We start from the raw sequence: 23836 nt of genomic DNA, 5'->3' as shown, positions 1-23836 counted from the left end.
ACTTCCAGAATGAAAGTGGATAAAGCCAGGTATCTTAGTAGGACCAATTCAGGCCTGGTTAAATACAGCTATGGCTTTGTCAAATAGTACTTTGGTGCTTCTCCTGAGCCCTGTCTTTTGTTGCTGTCATCTTCTCAACGATGAATTTTGCAACTAGCCTCTCCCCCTGCTTCATTTCTACTTCTAACTTGTGTTCAAGATCACAGATGACACCTTTTCCAAGACTGGTTTCGGTACCTTGCAACAATGTCCTGCCCCTTCCCCTCCATACAAATGCTTATTCTGAACGAGGTCAAAACAATTTCAACACCCACCAAAACTCGAATCTTAAATAAAAATAATTGCAATTTTGCCCACCTACCGCCCCCCCAAATAATTCTTGGTTGGCAGTGTTTGAGTGGAAAAATTGTGTTAAAATTAAAGTAGTATAACTTTTAGGCTCTACACCAGCTAAACGGATTGCCAGTATTTTGGACAGCACATGGGTTCGAAAAGACATGAAGATACTCTCAACATCGATGCAGACATCATCTGAAGAAAGCTACCATTCTGTAATTAACCACTACCTACCAAAGATGTATGCATTCTCTTATAAGGGTATGCTGTGCAGTTGAGGAAATATCTTGAGGCACATTGGTAATTTTTTTAAAATCAAATAAAACTTAGGGTGGTCAGGATGAAGCAGCAGTTCTTTCCTGGCCTTCCACCTCTGAGGCTCCAATTCAATTCTGACTTGGGGCACTAAGTGGATTTGGAGCGTCAGTCCCTGCTTGATCATGTAGGCTGTACCCACAATATCTCTATGGGGTTTTCCTTCCACACCTGTTATTTCCTTCTCCGTCATCTCCTCTATGGGTTCTAGGCTACATTGTAGTACAGTGATTAGGTTTGCTTTCTAGGATCCTTGGCTCAGTGCCAGAGTAAAATAATAAAAATAACGTAGTGACATCCCACTTTCATATGAGTGTTGTGTTTACCTGGCAATATTTTTGTACATGTATTTTTTGGACATTTTCCCCAGGATCTACCTAGCTGCCTTGCATTTAATGAGAACACTAAGAAAGCAAGCAGTGGACAAGCTAGGCAATCCAGCCTGTAGCATCTACTACCCAAGGGCAAAGCAGCCTACTGTAAGGTACAGCATGAGACAGGTGGTGATGTGGAGCTCCTAGAGTAAGCCCTTTCCAACTTTTTCCAGTGTCAAATATGGCCATACTGTAGTACATGCAGTGTAAGAAAAAATGCCATGAAAAATCTAAAGAAGGAATGCTTGTACAGAAAATTCTACATACCATTCATCAATGCAGTACATTCCTGAAATATTTGGAGGGTCTGCGTGAAATGACAGTAAATTGAAAAAAATGACAACAAAGAGGGACACAAAGGAGAAGACATGAATCCCTCATATTCCTTCAATTGCCATTCCAAACTGCATGTACATGTATGTACACTCATTTTTAACTGATTCTTTGCAGATTTCACCAAGTTCATAATTGGCAAGGTTTTGGATCTTTGTAAACATGGCCAGGATATGAGGAACAACTACCCTGAGCTCAAGGCAAACCCTGTTCCCCTAACAGTGAGAGTAAAATACCCAAACAAAGAGGAAGCAGTGACTTCTTTCATTTCTCACTTTGGTAAGCGTGGAGCCGGTAGGGCGATGCGAAGGCTGCGAGGATGTTGTAGTGTCGGCAAAACTTCCAAAGAAAGCCAAGGAATCCAAGAAGGACAAAGGACAAAAGAAAGGCGAGGACGAAGCCCATAAGGACAAAATGCACAAGAAGAAATCAAAGAAGAAAACAAGGGTTTCTGAAGAGGGAGAATGCTTGTCTGCTTCAAAATACAGCCAGACATAAGACATGGAAATGTGGAAACAAACTTCAGTCTCTTATGCAATCAAGTGTATTTTCCAGTTTACTTGAAACAAATCTTGCAAGAGAAACTTCACCAAACGTACATGTCAATTTTTAAAGGAAAGCATGCTCCGTATCAAGCTTTATCATTACGCTGATCACTCTTGGCAATTTTGCACATGTACATGTGTGTACATGTATTTTTCAACATTCACATGATCTGAAGATGGAGTTAATGGGGCCTTGCTTAGAGCTTATGCAGAACTAATTTTTGCAAAATGGGCAAAAATATGGTGTACCCTTTATGAACCTGAATACAGTAAACAGTTGCTGTACACGCATGTTTTTCATTCAATCTTTCCCAAAATTAACCCTGCAAGTCCGAAGGAATTTTAGTGGAAAATGGCACCCTCAAAAAACTGACCAGCAAATAATCAAGAAAAATTAATCATAAAGTTAAACATATGTATTTAAAAGATGACATCCATATCTGGATATTTGAATCCCTCGTAATTATCCTCTGGGTCTGGAAAAGTCGTTCTTGTCATAAGCATGATGCATAATGGCAGGGGAACTCAGTTGTACCATCCAAGAAATCCCCAGCACCACCAGATGACTTGTCTGTAAGATGTGTGTTGGTACTTCCTAGAAAAAAAATATATATATTGAAATTAATGATACAGTGTACATTGTTCTTAAAAGTACATGTGTATACATAAATAAGAATAAAACAGCACATCTCCAATGCAAGTACAGGTACATATTTGGAATGCTTCTATGTCATTGATACTGATGAGAAACAGTTAAGACTCACTTGTAGGTATTTTTACTAGCACAATTCACTCAACGAACATTATACCTACATGTACATGTAGCAGAATTATCATGCATTTATGTGTATTTTATTCCTCCATGCATGTACAGTAACAGTACATCAAAATGTATGGGCAGCAACTTTCGGGGCACATGGGTGGTGGACACAAATCTATCATTCTCACAGCCTAAAGAAAAGTGGGTAGCCTGGGGTTAACAAGTGTGTTCTGAATTCATCCCTTTAGTATTGGGGGTTTATGTTTTTAAATCAAGGCTGTATCCATTCTGCATTTCAGTCATTGACCCATCACTTGCCCATTTCGCTACTGCATATTCTGGAAAAATTTATTAAACCAACGTGGGTCTATCCCCAAACTCATTCATCCCAGCACTTTAGGCCCTGCATACTGCATGTGGATGCATTGCCATCAAACATGTCGGGTCATAAAAACAGGTTTGGATTTTAGCCTGTAGTATAGTGCAGTATATACCGTAATCATCTGATCTCTGCCACCATGCTCACTTTCACACTGTGCCGGTGCAAGGGGCTCGAATCTGTATGGTTCAGCACCTCGTACATCTTCAAGTTCCTCATCGCCGGAAAGGTCTTCATCCGATGAATTTTTAGAGTCCGGATTATCATTTTCTGAAAAACTCTGAATCAGTTGCTGTGATCCAACTTTCGGATCTGAAATCTGATGCCGACATTGTTATGTTCAGATGTTATACATGCAGGTCATATGTAGGAGAGGTAATGAGCATTCAAAGCGCAGAAACTAGATATACATGTAGTCAGTCTAATTTATGACATCACACAAATCTTGCCGATGAATCATCATGACTTTTTGTTTTCAGAATGATGGGAATTTCAAATTAAAAATTGTTTTTGGTTTTAAGGTGACAGAGAAAAAAGTAAAGAATGGGACACAATCTACCATATGTCTGCTATCACATAAAAGGAAGAAAACCAATTTTAACCCTCTAGGTAGAGTCTAGCTTTAAGAACTGAAACAGCATGGCAAATATTGTTCTATGTGTACCTCTGTGTGTACTTCATTGTATATGTCAATTTTTCTCCTGTCTTGTCATGATTGGCTAATTGATTACCAGCTGCATATAACATGCAAATCAACCAAATTTGTTACATAATATATGTACCGTATCATGCATCAACAATGCCAATGGAACACTGTGAAGAAAAAGGGTTCAAAAACAGCCAGAGTTTGTTACGAATTCTTGTAAAAGAACTTCCTAAGTCAGTGCATTCACAGAGAAGCAAATTGAATGCATGTACAAAAAGAAATATTTACATGTATGTTTGTTTAGGCAGTCAGCAACATGTATTCCTTTTTTTATTTAGGAGAGTGAGGCAATCCTGAAGGATGCCAACATTGACAAGGATGCCAGGACAAGAGGTGAGCAACAGCGTCTCCAAGAGATTTCTGAGGAAACAAAAGTTGATGATCCACCTAGGGTGCCAAGAGATCATACTATGAAGGAAACAGCAAAGGTTTGATACTATTTTATTAGTGTATTTTAGATAAGATTTCCTTGTATCTCCAAGACAGGGTTGAAAGTTTTTTGACAATAGTTTGATGTCAATAGTGCAGCTAAGGTGAATTGCTTAGGGGTTTAGAGGCCAACATTTTCAGCTTCCACTTGGAATCAACTCCAATTTTTAATGTCAAAAGTAACATCGCAAAATGTGCATCTATTGTAGGGGTCACGTGCATAGTAACTTCCAAGTATGCGTAACTGTCAACGTGTCATCAAGACATAACTTTCTGATTGCCTGTCATAAAAAAGAAATTCAAGTTCAAAGAGCAAGTTGGTGCCAGGGAAGTTGCACGCAGTTAAATGGAATTGGATGTGCGAGGCTCACACAGGTTTCGACGAAAACTGACTATAGCATAAGCATAAAAGAAACATTAATGTACCTTAAAGTTCAAATCCACAAATGTCACAGCCTTCAGATAAAACTATGGTTAGGTCTTCGGGCCCCAGTGTCAAAGTTCCAACAATCATTAAAAAAACCAAGTTTTTTTCCCAATATTTTTCCACACTATCAGTTCAAACCCCTTGCTCCAAATCCCAATTCACCAGTGCCACCAGTAATAACAGACATGTGGACACTGTGATCACTTGAGTGTAGGCCCAACTTGTGGTATTGAACAATAGTACCTGCAATGTGCGGCGCCTTTTGTGGTTCTGCAGACCGAACAAAGCGGCACTTATTTAAGTAGCCACTTGCCGGCTGGTTTTCTTTGAGTCATTGAAATGGTTTGATTGATGTTGCATCCTTTTCAAGGAATTGTCCTGGACATGCAAGCTGGGCTGATATTCAGGATCATTTAAAGCTTCACGGAATTGAATTTACGGTTTGGGCAAGTAAAATTTATATTTAAATGAGGCACATCATCAATGAAGCCGGCCGCTCGGATATCGTGGACTGGCCGTGGAGTTCTCATGCCTTGCATTCGAATATATATATTGATCTGACTGCAGGTTGGTGTTGTCAGGTGTTCATTTGTTTGGGGAAGATTAAAAAAGCTGGTGAATTCCAGCAGACTTATTGTGTGCTGCAAGGTTAGAACCAATTGGGAGGGGCCTAAGCCGCCTAACTGCAAAAGGTGTTCAGCATTATGCCATTGGTTTTGAGCTTGGAAACATTCTTCGAAAAAATTTGATACATCGGTATTACATATCGGTATATATCAATATCAGCAATTATCTATGATTGATGGAGCTTAATGGAAAGGGCACATCCCCTCCTCCCCATGTAGGTACATGTAAACCACTGTGTGACGTTTAGTGCATGCTGCATTGTAGTATTAATGGACTCTACTTGTGTAAATACATTTAACACTATTTTACCAGACCCAGAAGCCATATCGCCTTTCTGGCGAGTGCATGTATATGGCGTTAAGGTTACTTTTTCTCTAAACAGGAAGCTCAGGAACTGCTTGGTGATGCACCTATTGGAGAGACTCGTTCCCAAACACGAGACATAACAAAGGCAGCAGCCGAAGAAGAAGAAGAAGAGGAGGAAGAGGAGGAAGATGAGGAAGAGGAAGAGGATGATGGAGTAGAGGATGGAAATGAAGAAGAAGATGAAGAAGTAACCAGCTTGAAAAGAACTCACACCATGGCAGAAACAATGCAGGTAAGATTCACTCTTGTCAAATTCAGCTTGAAAAGTATGGCATGGCCTGCATAATCAGGCATGCTAAAAAAAAAAAAGTTGGCACCGCGTGGTAACAAGTGTACCGGATTCTGCCACTACAAGTATACTCAGTCAGCAGTCAATGTGTTAAGGATGTACATGTAGTTCAGCAATGGAGGACATTTTCTATAATAAGTCTTCTTCTAATGTAGAGTAGACCAGTACAAGTATATCACAGAGACAAGGTCATTTTTTTTACTGTGTGTTTAAAAGTTAATGTGAGAAAACAATGGTTTTTTGGCCCCATCGGACACAAAAAGAAAAACAACAGTCATTGGTTCATTTCTTTTGGCTATTCTAAAAGTTGTGATATACAGTAAGTGGGAGTCAATCATCTGTGCATGTTATAGTGTGGTAACAAACGTCAATCATTCTAGGTAGTGTGACTTTCTTTGAGTTAAAGGATGGTTTAATCCTCTTGCACAGTCTCGACTCTGTGATTACATGTACATTTGATGAACTCTGGAAATACATGTACTTCACTTGTGTCAAAATTTTTGTCATAACTGTTGAACTCCACTGAACTCAATACATGTACGTATATAAATGAACATGTAATGTTGAACTCACTCCTCAAAATTGGTGACAGAAAGATTGAAGATTCAACCAATGATTAAAAGAAAAACAATCAAAGGAATGTTGGACTCGCATAAACATACAAATAACCCCATTAAAAATACCATACAATTAAACTAATTAAACTAATTACCACAGAGATTAAAACAAACTTTACAATTGCTATACACATACTCATTTCATGAAATCCCATCAATAAAAACCCCAGGAAAATAATGGTGTTTCTAAAATCAATTATTCATAATCAATTTATGATTAAAAATTCCCTTTGTAAAAACCTGCACGGCTAATGGCATAAACTATTTTTGAAACGGTTGGTTTTGCACCCATTCATCTCATCCTCCTTCCTGAAAGCATCACATGGAAGAACTCATTTACTGGATGATGCGTGTCATTAACAATATTTTGAACACGTTTCGTCATTCTCCTATCATAAATCGATTTCATGTCATCCAACTTAATCCTATTATGTGTGATGCATTTTTAACCACCCAAGCCAATCTATCAATTTCACAATTGAATCAGACAATAATAGAGCTGGTCAGGCAAGATTCAATTACGCATCTATCAAAATTAAGCAAAATATGTCTGCTCACTCCAAAGGATTTGGTCTACATAAAAAATACAAATGCTGTTGGCCCCTTTTCAAATTTTCAGATACTTGAGTTGACCAAGACAGGATTTTCATTATGAACTGCTGAGAAATTTAAAACAATCTACAATTTCCACATTCCTTCCGTTAATGACAATTGGTTCAATTGGACCTTTATTTCTGTGAAAGTCAATGATCACTTCCTTAGTTTTGTCAACATTCAAGACAAGATTATTCAATTCAGAGCATTTTGCAAGAGATTATACTTGATGTGGATTCATTACAAATTAAATGAGTCAGGGTAGTATCGTCAGCAAATTTTGCAATCACACTAGATGGATCCTCCACTTTGCAATCATGTGTAAATAAACTGTACAATAAAAGACCACAACCCTGTGGGGTTCCAGTACTCACAACAATTGGTTTCAAAAACCTTGAACCAATTCTGATAATCTGTCTATGTTTCAGTAAGAATTCTAGAACCCACTTACTTAAATATCCCGGTAAATTAAGATCAATCAGCTTGTGATAAAGCTTTGATGGCATTATGGTATTAAAAGCTGATGAATAATCAGTAAATAAAATACGAGCATATTTTGACAAAGTTGGTCTCCCAGGTTCCAGATGCTTCAAAATACAAACAGTAATTCACGGCATCTTCAACATATTGATTTTTCCGATATGCAAATTGACATTGATCTAAATCTGTTGGCAATAGTGACTTCATAAAATTCATTACTAAGCGTTCAAAACACTTTGCAATCTGTGACGTCAGTGCTACAGGCCTATAGTCATTCAATGAACTAATCAATTTCTTTTTTTTTTGGCACTGGAACGATGATCGAATTCTTGAAAGACTGGGGTAGTTTAGCTATGCTGAGTGACCAGTTAAAGATGTTGGCAAGAATATCGGCAAGTTTGATGCATACAGCTGCGTAAAAGGTGGAGTGTGATCTGGTCTGGCCCTGCAGCTTTCTGAGCATTCAGGCCTGAAAGGACCTGCACAACATCTTCAGGCCATATTGTGAATGACGGCTCCTGATCTGTAATGTCAGCTGTCTCTTCAGCGGTGACCCAATCTCGGGAATGTTATGGTAAAAGTGAGCGTAGAACTCTTTCAGGCGATCAGGCAATGCAATATCATTGGTATCAATGATTGCCGCACTTTTCTTGTAATTAGTGGTAGTGTAAACGCCTGTCCAAAGATCCCGAGTACTGGTGCTGTTCAAATTGTTCTCTAAACGCAGACAGTGTTTATGTTTAGCAGCACTAATGCTCCTTTCCAAGTCATACTTCGCCTTTTTAAAGGCAGCCGGGTCCAGCCGTGAATACTGTTTTAAACCATGGCTTGGAATTCGGATATTGAGTAACAGTCTTTGCTGGCAGACACAGTTCGTCGCAGAAGTTTTTTTCCCCTACCACGGTGTCGGTATACTTGTCCAGATCAGTTGCGCTGTCCTGTGAAATGTAAAGAAACTTGTATCGGGGCTATTCTGTGGATTACGGCAGCTGCTTCCACAATGCAGTTATCGGACAAACTGTGACTGTGGTCATGTGCAACCACTTTAATCTACCACAAAACTTCTGCTGCTGCTGACCATAGCTGTAGCTGGGCCAGGTCAGACATCTGAATGGACTCCACACATACATGTGTAGCATCAGGCAGGTCCATTGCCAGCCATATAGCATAACCAGGGACGAAATTCCTCAGACTTTGGGCAGAATTCTGACTGTTATTGTGATTTTCAGACTGTAATAATTTTAAGATTTTAAGGTTTTACTTTACCTCCGACAATAGAAAATTGACATCCTCAGTTTGGACTACACTACACTTTCCGACATCTATTCTTCAGAAACATGTTTTGACGTTGAAATATCAAATCTTATTGAAATGTTCTGTATTGAAAATTTCAAAATGTGTTTTCCTTACAACATGTATTTTACCTTCCTGTGTCACGTTCTTTCATCATAAACTGTTGTGTTTTAATCCTCCATGGTAGTATGTGTAGACATATCCTGCATGTACATGTATAGTGCATTTCATGCATTGTAGCATGTGCAAACAGCTTTACACACATGGTGCAGCCAGTCCCATACAGACCCAAAACCAGGCTGGTATTTGGAGATACATGTTAAACAACAATTTTCATTGGTTATTTTATGGACAAAAATTTGGTAATGTTGCTAACAGACAAGTGACATTCACTATATGAAGAGTATTTTTGTGTGTGGTTCAGCATCATCAGTGTGTACGTGATCAAGTTTTTTAACATTACCAATACAACTTGAATTATCGTGTCATGTTGCAAAGACATGAAAGATGTTATTCATCGGAAAGGAGAGGGACAGATAAGGAGATCAACAAAGGCATTAAAAACTCATGGCAATGGGAATGAGTCGAAATAAAATCTGGAGGAATAGTTATCTCCAAGTTCATTCATCATGTTCGGAAATTGAAGAAGCCTTGCAAAGCACCATACCTGTGGTGCGATAAGCCCTACCGAAATAAACTAGTGTGCATTGCGTAATGAAACAAGGGAGATGGAACTTAAAGTGATACACATACCAGTAACCATTTTTAGAAATACATCCAGGCCTATTCAGTCCAGTTTTGTTAAGTTGCTCTTGCACTTTATTTTTTTCTGAATTCAGGTTTCTGCATTTGCTCAGAAATAACATTAAAAAGTTCATAAATGCCATGTACCACAGTATGATACCAGCATTGTAGTTCATCAAGACTGGTCTTGGTCTCGAGACCAGTTTGAACGCGGTCTTGGTCTTGAACATGCTGGTCTTGGATTATTGGTCTTGGTTTTGATCCCGCACCTCTTGTTCTCGGAATTTTCAGCCGAGACCAGTACAAGACCAATTTAAAAATACACTTTGCACTATTTCATATCTGATTGGTGATGAATTTTGATTATTTGTAGGCCTACAAAAAACTTGAATCGAGACCCTGCAAGATGGGTGTTAAGGACTGTACCTGCGACCGTTCATTGTGGCTAAGGCTGGCAGTAGCATGTCTTGCTCAGCTTCAATTACTGCACAGACCCAGTGCTGTACGGTGCGACCAAAACAGGTGCATTTGTGCCATAAAATGATGATTATGCGACCACATGTTGAATTCTTATCGCCAATGGTGACCACGATTAGTCGCCCACCTTGTCAGTCATATTTCACAAACGATCACAAATGTGTCACCAGCTCTATGATCATGCATTTTTTTCTCCTTCTTACTATGTGCGTAGCATGAGCCCACGTTCAACTGCAACGTAGCTTGCATGAAGGTACATGTATATACACGCACGTACAGGTACTATGTACCTGAGTTGACTGGTTTGTGGTCGCACGCTGTGTAGAGTGTGATTGGAGAACTGAGATAATGTATCTTGCATACATTCATTAGATGCACTAGCAGTCTATACACTCCACAATTCCAGTGCAATCAACTTTTTTCAGTCCCAAATGTAAGTTTGAAACCAAAAGGTTTAAAGCTTCCCTTGGTCCGGTCCGGTTCTAGGTACAAAATACTCAAAAGTAAAAAAACATATATGCCTTGTCTTTTCTTTCAGCTGGTTTTTCATATAATTGGTTGCCATTTTTTATCTATTCCACAATCACAAAATGCAAAGCCTTGTCTGTCCTGATAACTGACAGAATAATGTTCTGTATCTGTTTGTTTTGTCAGGTTTTGTACATGTAACTTGTGTATTTTGAAAATGTGTGTGCACAATGTACAAAAATCAACCTAGGGCCTAACTTTTTTCTAGGAGTATAGGAGCCAGTGGCTCCTGATTTTAATTTTCTCTGTACAGCACTGCACAGACTGCACTTTGTAGAGCGATTTGAAATACCCCGCTGGAAGTGTTCCCATCATATTTCGGCTGATTTATATGTTACCCTCACTGATGATTTTTTGACAGTTGATGACTTTTATATTGACCCAGCCTGGAGAGTAAGGCTAGGTTAGGTTCTTAAAGTCATTTTTAAAATCGGTTGATGACAAGAATCATGTTTTTTTTTTTCGTTCAACGTTCAGCCCCCCCTCCCCCGTAAACAAAGTCACTGGATATTTCACTGAAGTACATGTACAGCACATACGGTGTACCTATGCTGTTCGTTGAAGAAGGGTAGACAGTTGGAAAATTAAATAACACTTGGAAAGTTGTAAACAATAAAAATCTGTTTTTGGAAAACAAAATCATCTCTTTACAGAGAAAACTATGCATCATTTCTTAGCTTGTTTGACACTCCTTCAACTGATATAAATTTTGGTCTGAAAAAATTTTAGAGTGCAGAAATTTGCGTTGATATTTACAATAAATTATGTAGACATACCTAAAGAGAAATACACATCAAGATACATGTATGTTTGATGATGCATTTTACAATCAGCCATAAATGGCCAAGGCAGAGATTGCCTGCTTTATTCATAAATTGGTTAAATGATTTATTGGCTACAAAATAAGCCAGTGAGAAAGTCGCACATTTCATCATTGTGCCAAAAAAAAATCAACTTTGTAAGCCATCCTCAGCCAGGAATTAACATTGTTAATGAGAAACAATGAACAGCACCCTCAATTTGTTGAGATATGTCGACTATAGACTGATCCGGTGACATTACTGTGGTGTCTCCATGAGGGTGAACAAAAGAGATGCCCATTGAATGCTTCCTCATCAGCCAATGAGAGTGCACTTCTAACCTAAATCACACGCTTGTCAAGCTTAGGAATATGCTTTGGAGTGGAGCCTAACTTTAGAAGTAAATACAGGCTGATAATGTTGATAGTCACTTTGAAAACAAGAAACTAAAAAAAAATGTGTAGGAAGGGAGCAACATTGTAGGCAACAAACAAAAGAAAAATATGTTAAAATATATTATTTGCATTCTGACATGTCAGGAAAAACCCAAACATTAACGATGCTATCCAAATGTGGATGGGACAAGTTTTGGTCACGTGGACATTGGGTGATAACGGACCCTTAATTCGATGAGAATAGTTGGGTCTGGCTGCCAGACTAGATCTATCTTTCCAGAAATGTGAATTATTGTCAATAGAAAGTGCTGTCATTCATGGAGAACAAAATGCATCTAATAAGGTTGTAGGCCTACCCCTACAAATAAATTCCCATAGACACCAATGGTAAATCCTTATATTTCAAAATAATTCGAACAATACAACTCTCAGGTGTCCAGGCTGGACAGAAAAATGATGTTTGACATGTCCTCTTTCATTTCCCTTTCAATTTTTGTGGGTTGACTGATGACTTTTTGAGATGTTCTCACCCAGAGCAGACCACCCGAGAATGAAGGAAATTTCATTGCCTGAAAAATAGCCATTTTGAAACTGCATCCCTCTGCAAAAACAGCTGAATAGTGCCACGTTTAGACCTGATTGCATCCAATTTGCTCAGAATTGGAAGCCCTGAGTCCAGGCCAGAGGTTCAGTACCATATTTCCTCAATTCCCCAATTCCATGGCTCTTGGGACTCTCTCTAAATTCCAAAGAGTGAAAATTTGCTCTATTCGAGTGAAAATTCAATCCCTCCCATTGAAATTAAGGACGAATTGGAGTGAAATTTCTTCACTCCAGAAGATTGAAGTTTCACTTGAGCTTCCATTGGAAGGGGCCATTTTCAGCCTTTTTCAGTCCAAATTCAGAGTGATTTTCACTCTAAAACGTCTTGTCCCTAATTTCAATCTTTCTGATTTAGAGAGCTCTCTAATATAGAATATTTTGAGTGCGTAACTTTTATTAATGAGCTCGGTGGACATACATGTAGTTCTGGTCTAGTTGTGTTGGTGCACCCATAATGTACTTTCTCCAATGCCTCTGTTGTAAAAACAATCTTGTGCAGCCAAAACAAGAAGCAACAAAGACTTGCTAATTTGTTTTAATTTATGTTAGTGAAAACAGTTTAACTGTATTCACTATTATCTGGGTCAGGTAGGGTTTTAAATCACTGTGCAAAGGAAGAACATCATTTTTAAATGTGCATCTTCAAAATGTAATGAAAAGGTACCGAGCTGTGAAATTCATGGGATACTTTCTTTCAAATGTTTGTAGTCATTACTTTTGTTAATTCGTGGATGTATATGTCTGTGTGCTATTTGTGTGTGGGTATTTGTTATGTCTGTTTTAAATTAAGTACAGTTTGTAGGGACTCCATGCTTGTTTATTATCATAATACATAATATGATTTTTTGTATGTCCTTTTTTTATCATGCACGTGGAAATAGAGTAAGATTACTTGAAGTACAAGCTTTGTGTAGTGTCAAGAGTTTTTGCAATGTGTTTGAGTGGTTTTGCAGTAGGGATGTCGAAGTGGAGAGTGGATTTATTGTAAGCACAACAGGTAAATACATCAGTTTGGCAACGTTTCTAATAAACTTCTAAATAGCTTTCATTATCAAATGAGCTTTCACTATCAAATGAGTTCCAGTTTGACCCCCTAGGTTTGGTTAAGGCTACACCTGGTGTTCTACCAATAGCATTTTCCTTTTAGAAGGATACTCCTTGTTACGGCATCTCTGATTTTTTTTCAAGGAGGGCCAAGAATTCCTGAAGAGACAGAAGACTAATGGAGATGTTGCCAAAAAAGATGCTGCAGAGGATGCCTAAGATGAAGCCCCAACACCTTGACAGAAGTAGACCACCAGTCCTGCTTCAGCCTTATTGTTGAGACTAATCAATATAAGGATGGGTCTGTAGAAAAAAGAACACACTTTATTTGGAATAATTCTGGTTCATTGTTTGTGGATGTAACCTATACTTGTAGATGGTAACTTTAAGCATGTAGATTTCTTTAGCAGTTGTTTGCTGTTTACTTGCATTCATTTCCAGAGTTGTACGCATAAATTAAGTGCATAGTTCTGTTTACATTTCATAATTTGTATGGACCACATAATTTTGTGACTTCCTTGGCTAGCATTTGGTGAAACCAAATTTTGCCCTAAAATACAGAATACATTTACATGTGCACAAATGTATGCATGTTGATAAGGTTAAAAAGACAAATAAGGGGGAAATAGCCAAAAATATGAATTTGCATGTTTTATACTCCTTGGGTAATTTATATGTATGTAGTTTCATACAAGTAAGACCATTGTGAAAAATATTTTGCCCTCGCTCCAAATCTCACATCGATCTTTATTTCAGCAATTCATATATCGGTATCCATCATAAAGTAGTGTGGCCAACAACCACTGGTCTTTTGTCCAAGGCAGTTATTTTTATTAACCCGGAATTAGACTTGTAAAATTCTGAGCACCATTTTCAAAATCCTATTTAAAAATAATGTGATGAAGTCAGTGTTTTTAAATTTTATATCAAAAATTTGTATAATTTGTATGCAGATGATTTTCATTGATTGAATTTTTCAGTGTTTTAAGTCCTTTTTGTAAATATTTTCAAAGTCAAGAATTCATCTTAATAAAAATGAACACAGATTCCCCATTAAGATGGATATCATGAAGGTCCAGAGGAAATCAGTGACCTGGGTATTTCTAACTTAATCTTTGTTTTGAAAGAATTTATGCTGGTCGCAACTAGAAAGAACGAAAAAGACGTGTCTGAATATTGGCTGCACTTGGTGCAGAGAACAAAAAACAATTTAATACTGAAATATTCCAACCTTCTTGTTAAATCGTTTCTATCTATAAATTGTAAACAGGGTTTTAGTTGCATATGTGGTAAAAGGCCAGTGGTTAAAGAAGTTGCACGTGAGGAATACACTGGGTTTCAGTTTGGTATCGCCGTTTGCAGCCAAGTCCATCCATGGCTATAGTTAGTCTGTGTACATAGAGGTTCAAGTTTAGTTCTCGTGACGTGTTACTGCTCATTGAATTAAAATCTTAAAAATTAGGTGCTGCCGCGTTTGTATTGTTCAAAGTCACTTGTGCTACATTTTCATTTATTTTAAAATGATGGATTCGTAATGGTCGTTATGAGTAATATATTTTCTGTATAAAAACTCAAATTCACGTGTTTTAAAGGACCGTTTATGCGATACAAAACTCAAACTTTATTATAAGATAGACACCGGGTAATATACATAAACTTGATACCTTTGTCACGTTTAAAAAATACCTCTTTTTAAACAACTCTCCTTAACTTCAGTCACATACAATATTCGGAATCCATTTGTAACTGGATTTTGTTTGAGAATGAATAAATAGTTCATAGCTTTCTTACCCTTGAAGGAATTGTTAACGGTTTATCGTGTTCAGGACAATGTAACTGGTAATCGTCGAGATTCATTGTTATGTTTGTCGAATCTGAGTGGATGCTGTGACAAATTTGTGCTGGCGGGTAGAGTGGGAAATTACCATTAAAGGGACCATGAAATAGAAATATTGAGGAAAACCCTTGAAATTGCACGTCTTGGTTTCAATAAACCTAAGTTCTTTAAATTCACGTTAACATAACAATTTGAATTCTCCAGACTGAAAACACTGTTGTTATACCTCGTGATACGCCTTGGAACAATACATGTACACTGTTCTCAATGGATAAGAGGAGCACAAAGGAACAGTCCATTCCAGAGATGGTGGTCGCTATGCAAAAGCTCTCCCTGAATCACGAGGTATAACAGTGCCTTTAGGCTGAGGAATTCAAATTGTTACGTTTATAAGCAATCAGATAAAGTGTTCCAGATTTTATTCACATTTAACTCGCAAATAGGTTATTAACATTATTTGATTTTTTTGGCAATTTTAACCCTTTTTTGAGCTGTTTTGGTTTTTAATGCTAATGTATATTTGCATATTATAAATTATGATGCCATCCAAGGCACTGAATCGCAATGGTGCACTTGATTTGTGCACAGAAAAGGCTCTCAACAAATCTCTTGTCACAGGAAACCCTTTGAAATAGGCCCCTACTGATGAAACGGCCTGGACATCAAGGACAAAAATGTGTCATCTACATGGGTCATCTGGGCCAGAAGGCCAGTCAACATACCAAACTAAATAGTGTGTAGGGCCATGAAAGGAGGACACCCAAAGATGCGGAGTGTAGCTGAAAGTAGACTTAGTACTTGTTCTTGTGGTCTCGGCGAAGAGGGTATTATTGGTATGTCTCGGCAAAACTCGTTTCCCGTGGTAGAGGTAGCCTGAGGTAAATGGTCGTAGCATTAAATAACATTTAGTCATGTAGATAACTGCCAACATACTCTATCGGAAGATGTCGACATTGTGCAAGTACATATAAAGCCTAGCGTCGTGGATCATGATAGGGTGGCAAGGTCTGAAGTATGTGAAAACCAGCCATTTGGAACAGATGCTGTTTACGGCTTTACCTCTCAGCTTTGTTTCCTGGCCCACGATTTGTACGGGGAGAATGAACAGGGCCTTGAATTGTAGCTTTCCTATGACGAAGATAAAAAAAGCGCCGTGGGACTATCCCCCAACGGGAGTATGTGTGGAAGATATCATCAACAGACCGCTATCCAGGAATGAAGCAGCTATTGGGAGCAACAAAGGGCGGCTGTATACTGAAATGTTTGCCAGGAAGTGGGGAAGCCATTCCGGTTTGTGGCTGTGATTCCTTTTGAAGTATGCAAGTTACTTATAGCAGCCTGGATTCTACCAAGGCTACTGGGCTTGATGGTCAAGTTAGCCCAAGGCTGCTTAAAGCTGGATGTGGGCAGCTTGCCAAACCGTTGGCATATTCTTACAAGCAACCAGTCGGGACTTGGGCCATTGCATTCCACCCAAACTTATCTCTTAAATGTGACTGAGTACCTTTTTGATGAATGAATTCCGGGTACTATAGTGGTGTATTTTTTTTATTTAAAAAAAGCCTTTGATGCTGTCCACCACAGCCGTCTCATTAATAAACCGTTTAGAACTGGAGTGCATGGTCGGGAACTCGACTGGCTATGCTAATATTTCAATGACAGACAGCAGGTGACCAAAATAGTTGACAACTATTCCACGGCAACTCGAGTTGAGTATGGAGTACCACAGGGATCCACATTAGGACCGCTTGTTTTTACCTTGCACCATAACGATATTGTCAATGTTGTTTCCCCAGATTCTGTGGTATTTTTATATGCCGATGATACGGCTATTCTTACTCGTTGCCAGGACTGTGGAAGAGATCAACGGAGCCATCAATAAGGATATGGCTGAAATTTCTAAATGGTTTAAGGCGAACCTATTAACTTTAAACATCAATAAAACTAAATGTATGTTGATGGTAGGCTTACATAGGTAAGCTTAGTCGTAAAGAATGTGACTTGCAGGTGACGATTGATGGTATACCAATCGATAACATTACTTCAAATATTTAGGTATTTGGTTGGATTCACCTCAAACCTGGAATATTCACATTGATAATTTGGTGAATAAAATTGACAAACGTGTGAGGCTTCTCCGGAGAGTCAGGAATGTTATCCCTCGGCACATTTTAAACTTGCTTTATAAAACTCTGATTCTTCTCCAATTTGATTTTTGCGATGTTGTCTGGGATGAATTGGATGAATTATCCAAAACGTCCCTTGGCAAACTTGACCAACTTCAGAGTAGTGCTGGGCGAGTCATTCTGGAACTCCCTCGAAGATCGTCCACTGACCTTGATCAACACTTGGTTGGTCTGTTTTGGACGACAGACGCACTTTTCATTTGAGTACACTTGTATACAAAAGTTTAAGTTCGAAACTTCCACCTCAGCTGTGCAATTGTTTAACTCCCATTATGAATGCTTGTGTGCGAAATACTAAGTCTAGTTCCCATGGTAATCTTGTTATACCATTTAGTAAAACCAGATCGGGTCAACGTAGATTTGTAGTCCGTGGAGCGTATACCCTCAGTGCCTTCCATGTAACACTTAAACGTCCTTTACCAAATACTATGTTGTGTTAAAAACATGTACAGAAGCCTGGTTTTTTAATAACAAATAATTAGGTGTATGGGGCCAGGTGTTTATTTTTATTTTTTGTTTTATTTTGGGCCATTGTTTTACCAGTAAGTTTAAATTTACCATTTGGTATACATCTATAGTATTTTTTTATTTTTCTATGAATGTGTCAATGTTAGTGTTATTCTTAGGAATGTTAATCAATGTATATATGCTGGGCGTCTCTGGAAAACAGCAGTAACTGAGAGGTTTCCCCAGGGTAAATAAATAATAAATAAATAAATACCTAGAGTCTGTGTTGTCTAAGGGATAGAAGTTAATTTGGGAAGCACGTAGGCAGCTGAGGCAACAAACAGTAGGTACATGTAATTGGCAGTACTTAGTCGCATAGAAGATAATCGGTTACTGCACACATTGGAATTCACACTGTTCGTCATGTCACGAAAACGAAGAACTGTGTACTCCTGTATAATTGTTACCCTAGGAATCTTGCTAAAATAATTCTCAGGGTTAGGAAGGTCTGATGGTCTGAATAGCAGATGTTTTCTCTGGCAAATTCTGAAAGAATCGCTGGGAGTCTTGAGCAGAATAACAGCACCTAGATGTTTCATGTCAAGGCTAAGCCAGCAATATGCAGACGGTCAGGTACCAAGGGACTGGCTCAGCGATATGTCAGTTCTGTTGCGTGAATCCTTCCGTTGGAGCAGACGTCTGTAAAAGAGTTATTGGCTTCGAGACGTGAGTTACCTTCAGGTTAATTCCAAAGCCTAGGGCTCATCGGAACATGCATACACCCAACTTTCAGGAGGCTAAGGAGGCGGATGAAGTGACAATGTGCTAACCCACGTACTCCTGTGCCTAAATTTGAAAGTTCGGGGAACTGGAATGCCCCATGAAGATCAGGAAGTGCCAGCAGAGGCCAGCAGTTGAGGGCCCATTGTCAGTTTCAACTGCTAATAAAGTGTGTCTTGACGGCGAGAGGTATCAGGTTTTAAGGATATGTTCTCGGGCCGAAGATATGCACGTGGGATAAAAAGCCCAGATGAGGGAATTGGAGTAGGAAGTAAAACAACATCCCAACGAAGTTGGATTGAACCTAACAGGGGTCAAGTTGCTGTGACAGGAACCCATACACATGAAACAATTACCTGTATCGACAAAGGTAGGAATCCAATGAAGACCCTGGCCAAACGAGGGGCAACCATGACTGCGAGAGGGTAGCCGAATGAACAGACAAAGGTATTCATCTGACTGAATAAATGTCTTCTAGAACCTTGCTACCGTAGATAGTGCCTAGAAATTTGGGCATTGAAGGCAACTGCAAAGCAATGTAACCATTAGCGTCAGACCCAAGGGGATGGGGGCAGTGTCGAAGTCCCCTCTGGTCTATATCCCAAGCCCTGCTGGTGAAGATTGAGAAGGCAGAGCAGGACTTGATCAGTGCGTAAAAAATCGGAGAGGGAAGGAGGACCAGAACTGTTCCATGGTATCTCCTCCAAATCCTTCACGACCACCAGTAAGTTAGCACAGGTTTCTCCTGTCTAGAGATGGGTGGAATTAAATCAACCCTTTCACAAGTCCACCACACCCGTCCTGAGTAAAGTCTTATGTGTAGGTGTGGATAGACAAGAAAATACCATGAATTATCCATTTTTTTTTACCCCAAGTGTGACTACAGTGAGGGCTGGACAACAGGGAAAAATGCTGTCAAGCCGTAAAGGAAGGTAGGATACTACGATAGCTGTGAAAAGGTGGGAGACTGGAGAAAACTCCATGTTGCCCAGATATATGAAGAAGGTTTAACTATCTTTATTGAACAAGAGTCATTGCTGGAAGACTAGTTGAGTCGGGTGGAAATCGCGCCTAGCGACAGTAAACAGCGCCAGCACATCCGAATGTCGGTACAGCATTTCTAGAAAATGGAAAAAAGAGTGTTGGTCTTATACATAGATTACCGTAGACGTTCCTTTATTGAGGACTCCAGCTGTTTTACCACATGCATGTGGAATTAAAAGCTGAGCGCATGCATCCGGCCGAAGAGAGAAAAAGCTTAATCTCACTAGAGCGTCCGTGAGAAATAAAAGTATTTGTCACCAATGTGGGTCCTGCCTGACGGGGACAAATTTAACTCCGATCTGCCTGCGATCAGGACTAGCGGAACAGTGGACATAAAAGCCCACTTCAATATTCCAAATTATTTTCTGACGAACGCAAGTATAAATTTGAAAATATCAGACAAAACCCTACCGAGTATACCTCTTCGTATCGATCACGTTGTTTTTGTTGTTGTTTTTGTCATAGTGGTTGGGTGAGAAGTCGTTGCCAGAAAACAACCTACCACAAAGGGTAAGGAAACACTTGCCAACAAGCAACCCACACAGTCAAGCAGGCCACGCCCAGTCAAACCCGACCTGGCTGCAATAGGGGGAGGCCGAAAGCCCCAACGTCGGAGTAGCCCTAAGAGCCCGGCGTCCCCTCGTGAAGAACGGGCCAGATAGGTCAGAGCGGAGCCCGGTCCCGGATGCTAACAGATCTAAATCGGAACAGGAACGGGCCGGAACCGCCGTCTTTTTAGTCACAGTGGTTGGTAGAGAAGCTACTGCCGAAAGCCTACCAACCTAATAGGATAAGGGAACACTAGGCGAGAAGCAACCCACCAAGTCGAGCGGGCCACGTCTGGTCAAACTTGATGGTGGGGAGTTTAAGTTCCACGGCCAGTACAAGCGCTGAGGACCTGGCAGCGACCACGTGCAAGGTCAACGCTGCACGGTAGATCACCACTGTAATGCGCCGGGACCCGTCCCTATTCGTTGACGTCGCGCAAGGGACGACTCGAACGCGCTCCCACCGTAGGTGAGCATCAGACGTGCTCACCAGAAAACCCATGCAGGTAACGGCGAACCAACACCGTGGAGCCGAGCTGCCTGCGTAAAGGGCGTACTCGCACGCGCGCCGAACATGGAGGAGCGGAGGCGGGCCAGACACGTTGCTCGATGCTCGAAGAGGCCCGTAGGGTGAGACTCGCTCACTGGAGCTACGGCAGCATCGAGGTCTGTTACGGTGTGCCGAGCTTTGAGTTGCCCGAGCGGCCAGGCAAATGGCAAACTCAGCTACGCTCCCGAGGGCAGTAGTGGAGCGTAGGGGCCAATGATGCTTGAAGCTTGATAAGGCCGCAGGGAAAATGCTCTATGTAACGCCCGTCGGCACACCGAGGTCTGTTACGGTGTGCCGAGTTTTGAGTCGCCCGAGCGGCTGGCCCCTCGAGTGGCGGACTCAACTTCGCTCCCGAAGGCAGTAGTGGAATGGAATGAGATCGGACCGGAGACACCGGATCTCAGGGCATGTGGGCGCGGCATAAGCACTAGATACCACACAGTACCGCCGCTACGAGTTCGCAAATATACTCAATATTTATTCTGAAGCAACGGAAATATATTTATCCAAAGGCAATAGCGCTACCTGGCGCCGAAAATAGGTCAATACAAGGTCAGTCTGCCACCTGCGCAAGACTAAAAAGAAAACATTAAATTATCCAGAAATGAAAGGACAAAGGAACAATCTTGCCGTTCATTAGAGTCAGAACAAATAAACAAACAAGGTGATCGAGGAATAACACCGAAACAGCGTTACAGCGAAGGAAAAAAAACACCCAAATTCGGAGCCGGAACAACACGTTCCGTAACGTACTGGCGCTAAGAAAAAGGACGAACATGACCGACGCCTTCGCAGGGGGCGAGTGAGGGGGGGCGCACTGTTGGTGATCGAGAATTTAGCGAAGGGAAATAATGTACTAGGAAATAATGCATACGTATTGGTAATTAGGTTGCAGGCAGTAGACTTCTAGATTTTTTAAACACTGCTATCGTAGACTTCATTTCCTTTGGCAATTTTCTGTTGTGTAAGTATACGGCAATAAGCCAGCAAACAACCTTTCCATAGCAATGTTTTTTCAAATAGCAAATTTGAACATGAAAACATGCAAACTGAACCAAAGCATCCAGAAATGCTTGGTCATTTTTGAAACTTTTAAGTTTACGTAACGCAAAAAAAAGATATCAAACAGTCTCCATACACTAAAGAAGGGTGCAGAAGAACACAAAAAAGCGCTTCTAAGAAATATTCATTTCACGGATCCTTTATCACTACATGTAGTCACAGAATAACGTATTGACTAGACAGGAAATCGAGCTGTGTTCGTGCCATACCCACACGGCAAGTTTAGTGTCAGGAGGGTAAAGGCGCACAGTAGTACATTAAGGACCTTATTCAGTAATATGGGCCTATTTATTTTTACAGTTTTACACATGTAGTTTGAAAGATACCTTTAAAGAAATACATATTTAGTCCAATGTCTTGTTGACACCCAAGAAAAAAACAAGCTGAACAGAAACAAATTACTTCGAGATGCCCTACAATTCCGAGTGTTCAATTTCAGCAATATATAAACCTAGACAAATATCACCTGGATATTTAAATGTACCGAGAAATGGCACCAACATTTTCAAAAACAATCTTCACAATGAAAAGCTTTATATTTTATATCACGCGTTCTGTAAATGGTAAAAGGGGACCTAAGGAAACGTGTCTAAATCAAAACAGGCGAACTTTGTAAAGTTAAGTACCATGTGATAATGCTAGAAATTAAAGATCAGGCCAATCACAACCCGAGGATGTCTGGAAACTAAACGTCAAGGATACGTTCAAGGTAAAGGTAAGTACACGTTCAACTTAATACAGAACTATTTCAATTTAGTAGTTGGCTTTATCTTACCAAAATAGATGTGCGTTTCAGTCGACTGGTACATGTATTATGTGAACCGTGGAAATTCAACAGCAAACTCACTCACTTTGCTTTCAATCTCGCTATGTCAGTGAATTAATATTGAGAGCTTTTACATTACCCGGTATGTAGGCCTAACCAATGTTAGAAATCATTCCGGTTTACCATTGTCCGGGCAAGTCATTGTTGCGCACATTTTGCCCCGTAATACTTGCCTAAGGTACGCAATCTTTGACAAATGAAGAGAAAAATTATTTCCGCTTTTTCAAAAACTCCATTTACAAATGGACCAAACGAACGCAGGCATTTTTGTTTTTTGCCCTCAAGAAAGCGAAAACAGAAATAAAACTATCCTCTCCCAACAAACTCGCACAGGAGGTAGGGGTCGAAGGCACTGATGCGATGAAAAAGCAATGACAGACCTAATCCTGAGATTCCCAACCTTGAAAATTCGAAAGTGTGGGCGCTGTTCACGATACATCGCACTTTCGTGCGATCGTAGGATTGTTTGGAAGTCTTTAACGATGTATATGGGTGTAGTTTGACTACTTACCTGCCTCAACCTTTAAACGTATACATCGAAATGGTGGTCGTCAATATTTCGGGAAAAGCACATAGTCTTCTCACCGTTTTCTACTGAACAGAAGCGTATAAGGGCCATATGCAATTTTTCCGAGTTACTATCTCATTCTATAATTTAGCATATATGGGATGAAATTTCAATTTCTGTAGCAGGTACGTATGCCCTGGCTTCGAATTTGTACCAATCAACCGCTAATATTCTTGTGTAAAAAGAATTGGAAATACATAAAGATGATGCCAATTTGAAGCATCACCAGGGAGTGCTAAACTTTGCGCAGGGGACGCGTCCCAAATACAGGTGAACTGGGAAAATGCATGTAGCACACATTTGTTGAGTGATAATTTCTGCGTTTACAGTTATTAAATAACAAGCAAAAGTGAATAAAACAAAAATCACGGGATAGGGAAAAGAATTACAAGAAATGAAACAGAAGGACCAGAGATGCATTCCCCGTTTGCATCTACTGCTGAAGAACATCGGATACATTATTCTGTGGAAAATAATTATGCATATTTGTAATTTGTTCTATTGCGTCGCATTTCAGTGTTATACAA

General features: G+C 39.8%; 1 protein-coding gene and 1 long non-coding RNA gene across 2 annotated transcripts in view; both read left to right on the top strand.

Annotated features, from left to right (window-relative positions):
• Positions 1-15259, top strand: part of LOC110985118 (uncharacterized) — a 32200-nt gene extending 16941 nt beyond the window's left edge. The window contains exons 3-5 of the mRNA XM_022245895.2: positions 4027-4176; positions 5614-5829; positions 13606-15259. Coding sequence (XP_022101587.1) covers positions 4027-4176; positions 5614-5829; positions 13606-13680 — 441 coding nt within the window. The 3' untranslated portion in view covers positions 13681-15259. The remainder of the gene's footprint in view (positions 1-4026; positions 4177-5613; positions 5830-13605) is intronic.
• LOC147796425 (uncharacterized) lies at positions 4-1789 on the top strand. Its single transcript, XR_015427975.1, has 3 exons — positions 4-29; positions 1022-1135; positions 1476-1789. It is a non-coding gene; the product is annotated as an uncharacterized LOC147796425 (long non-coding RNA).
• Positions 15260-23836: the final 8577 nt, after the last annotated feature.

The sequence above is a fragment of the Acanthaster planci genome, linkage group LG16, assembly GCF_054643075.1.
Source record: "Acanthaster planci isolate LZ-2023a linkage group LG16, COTS_SCS, whole genome shotgun sequence".
Classification (NCBI taxonomy): domain Eukaryota; kingdom Metazoa; phylum Echinodermata; class Asteroidea; order Valvatida; family Acanthasteridae; genus Acanthaster; species Acanthaster planci.
Note: the sequence above shows the minus strand (reverse complement) of the source record. Positions and strands in the feature narration are given on the sequence as shown.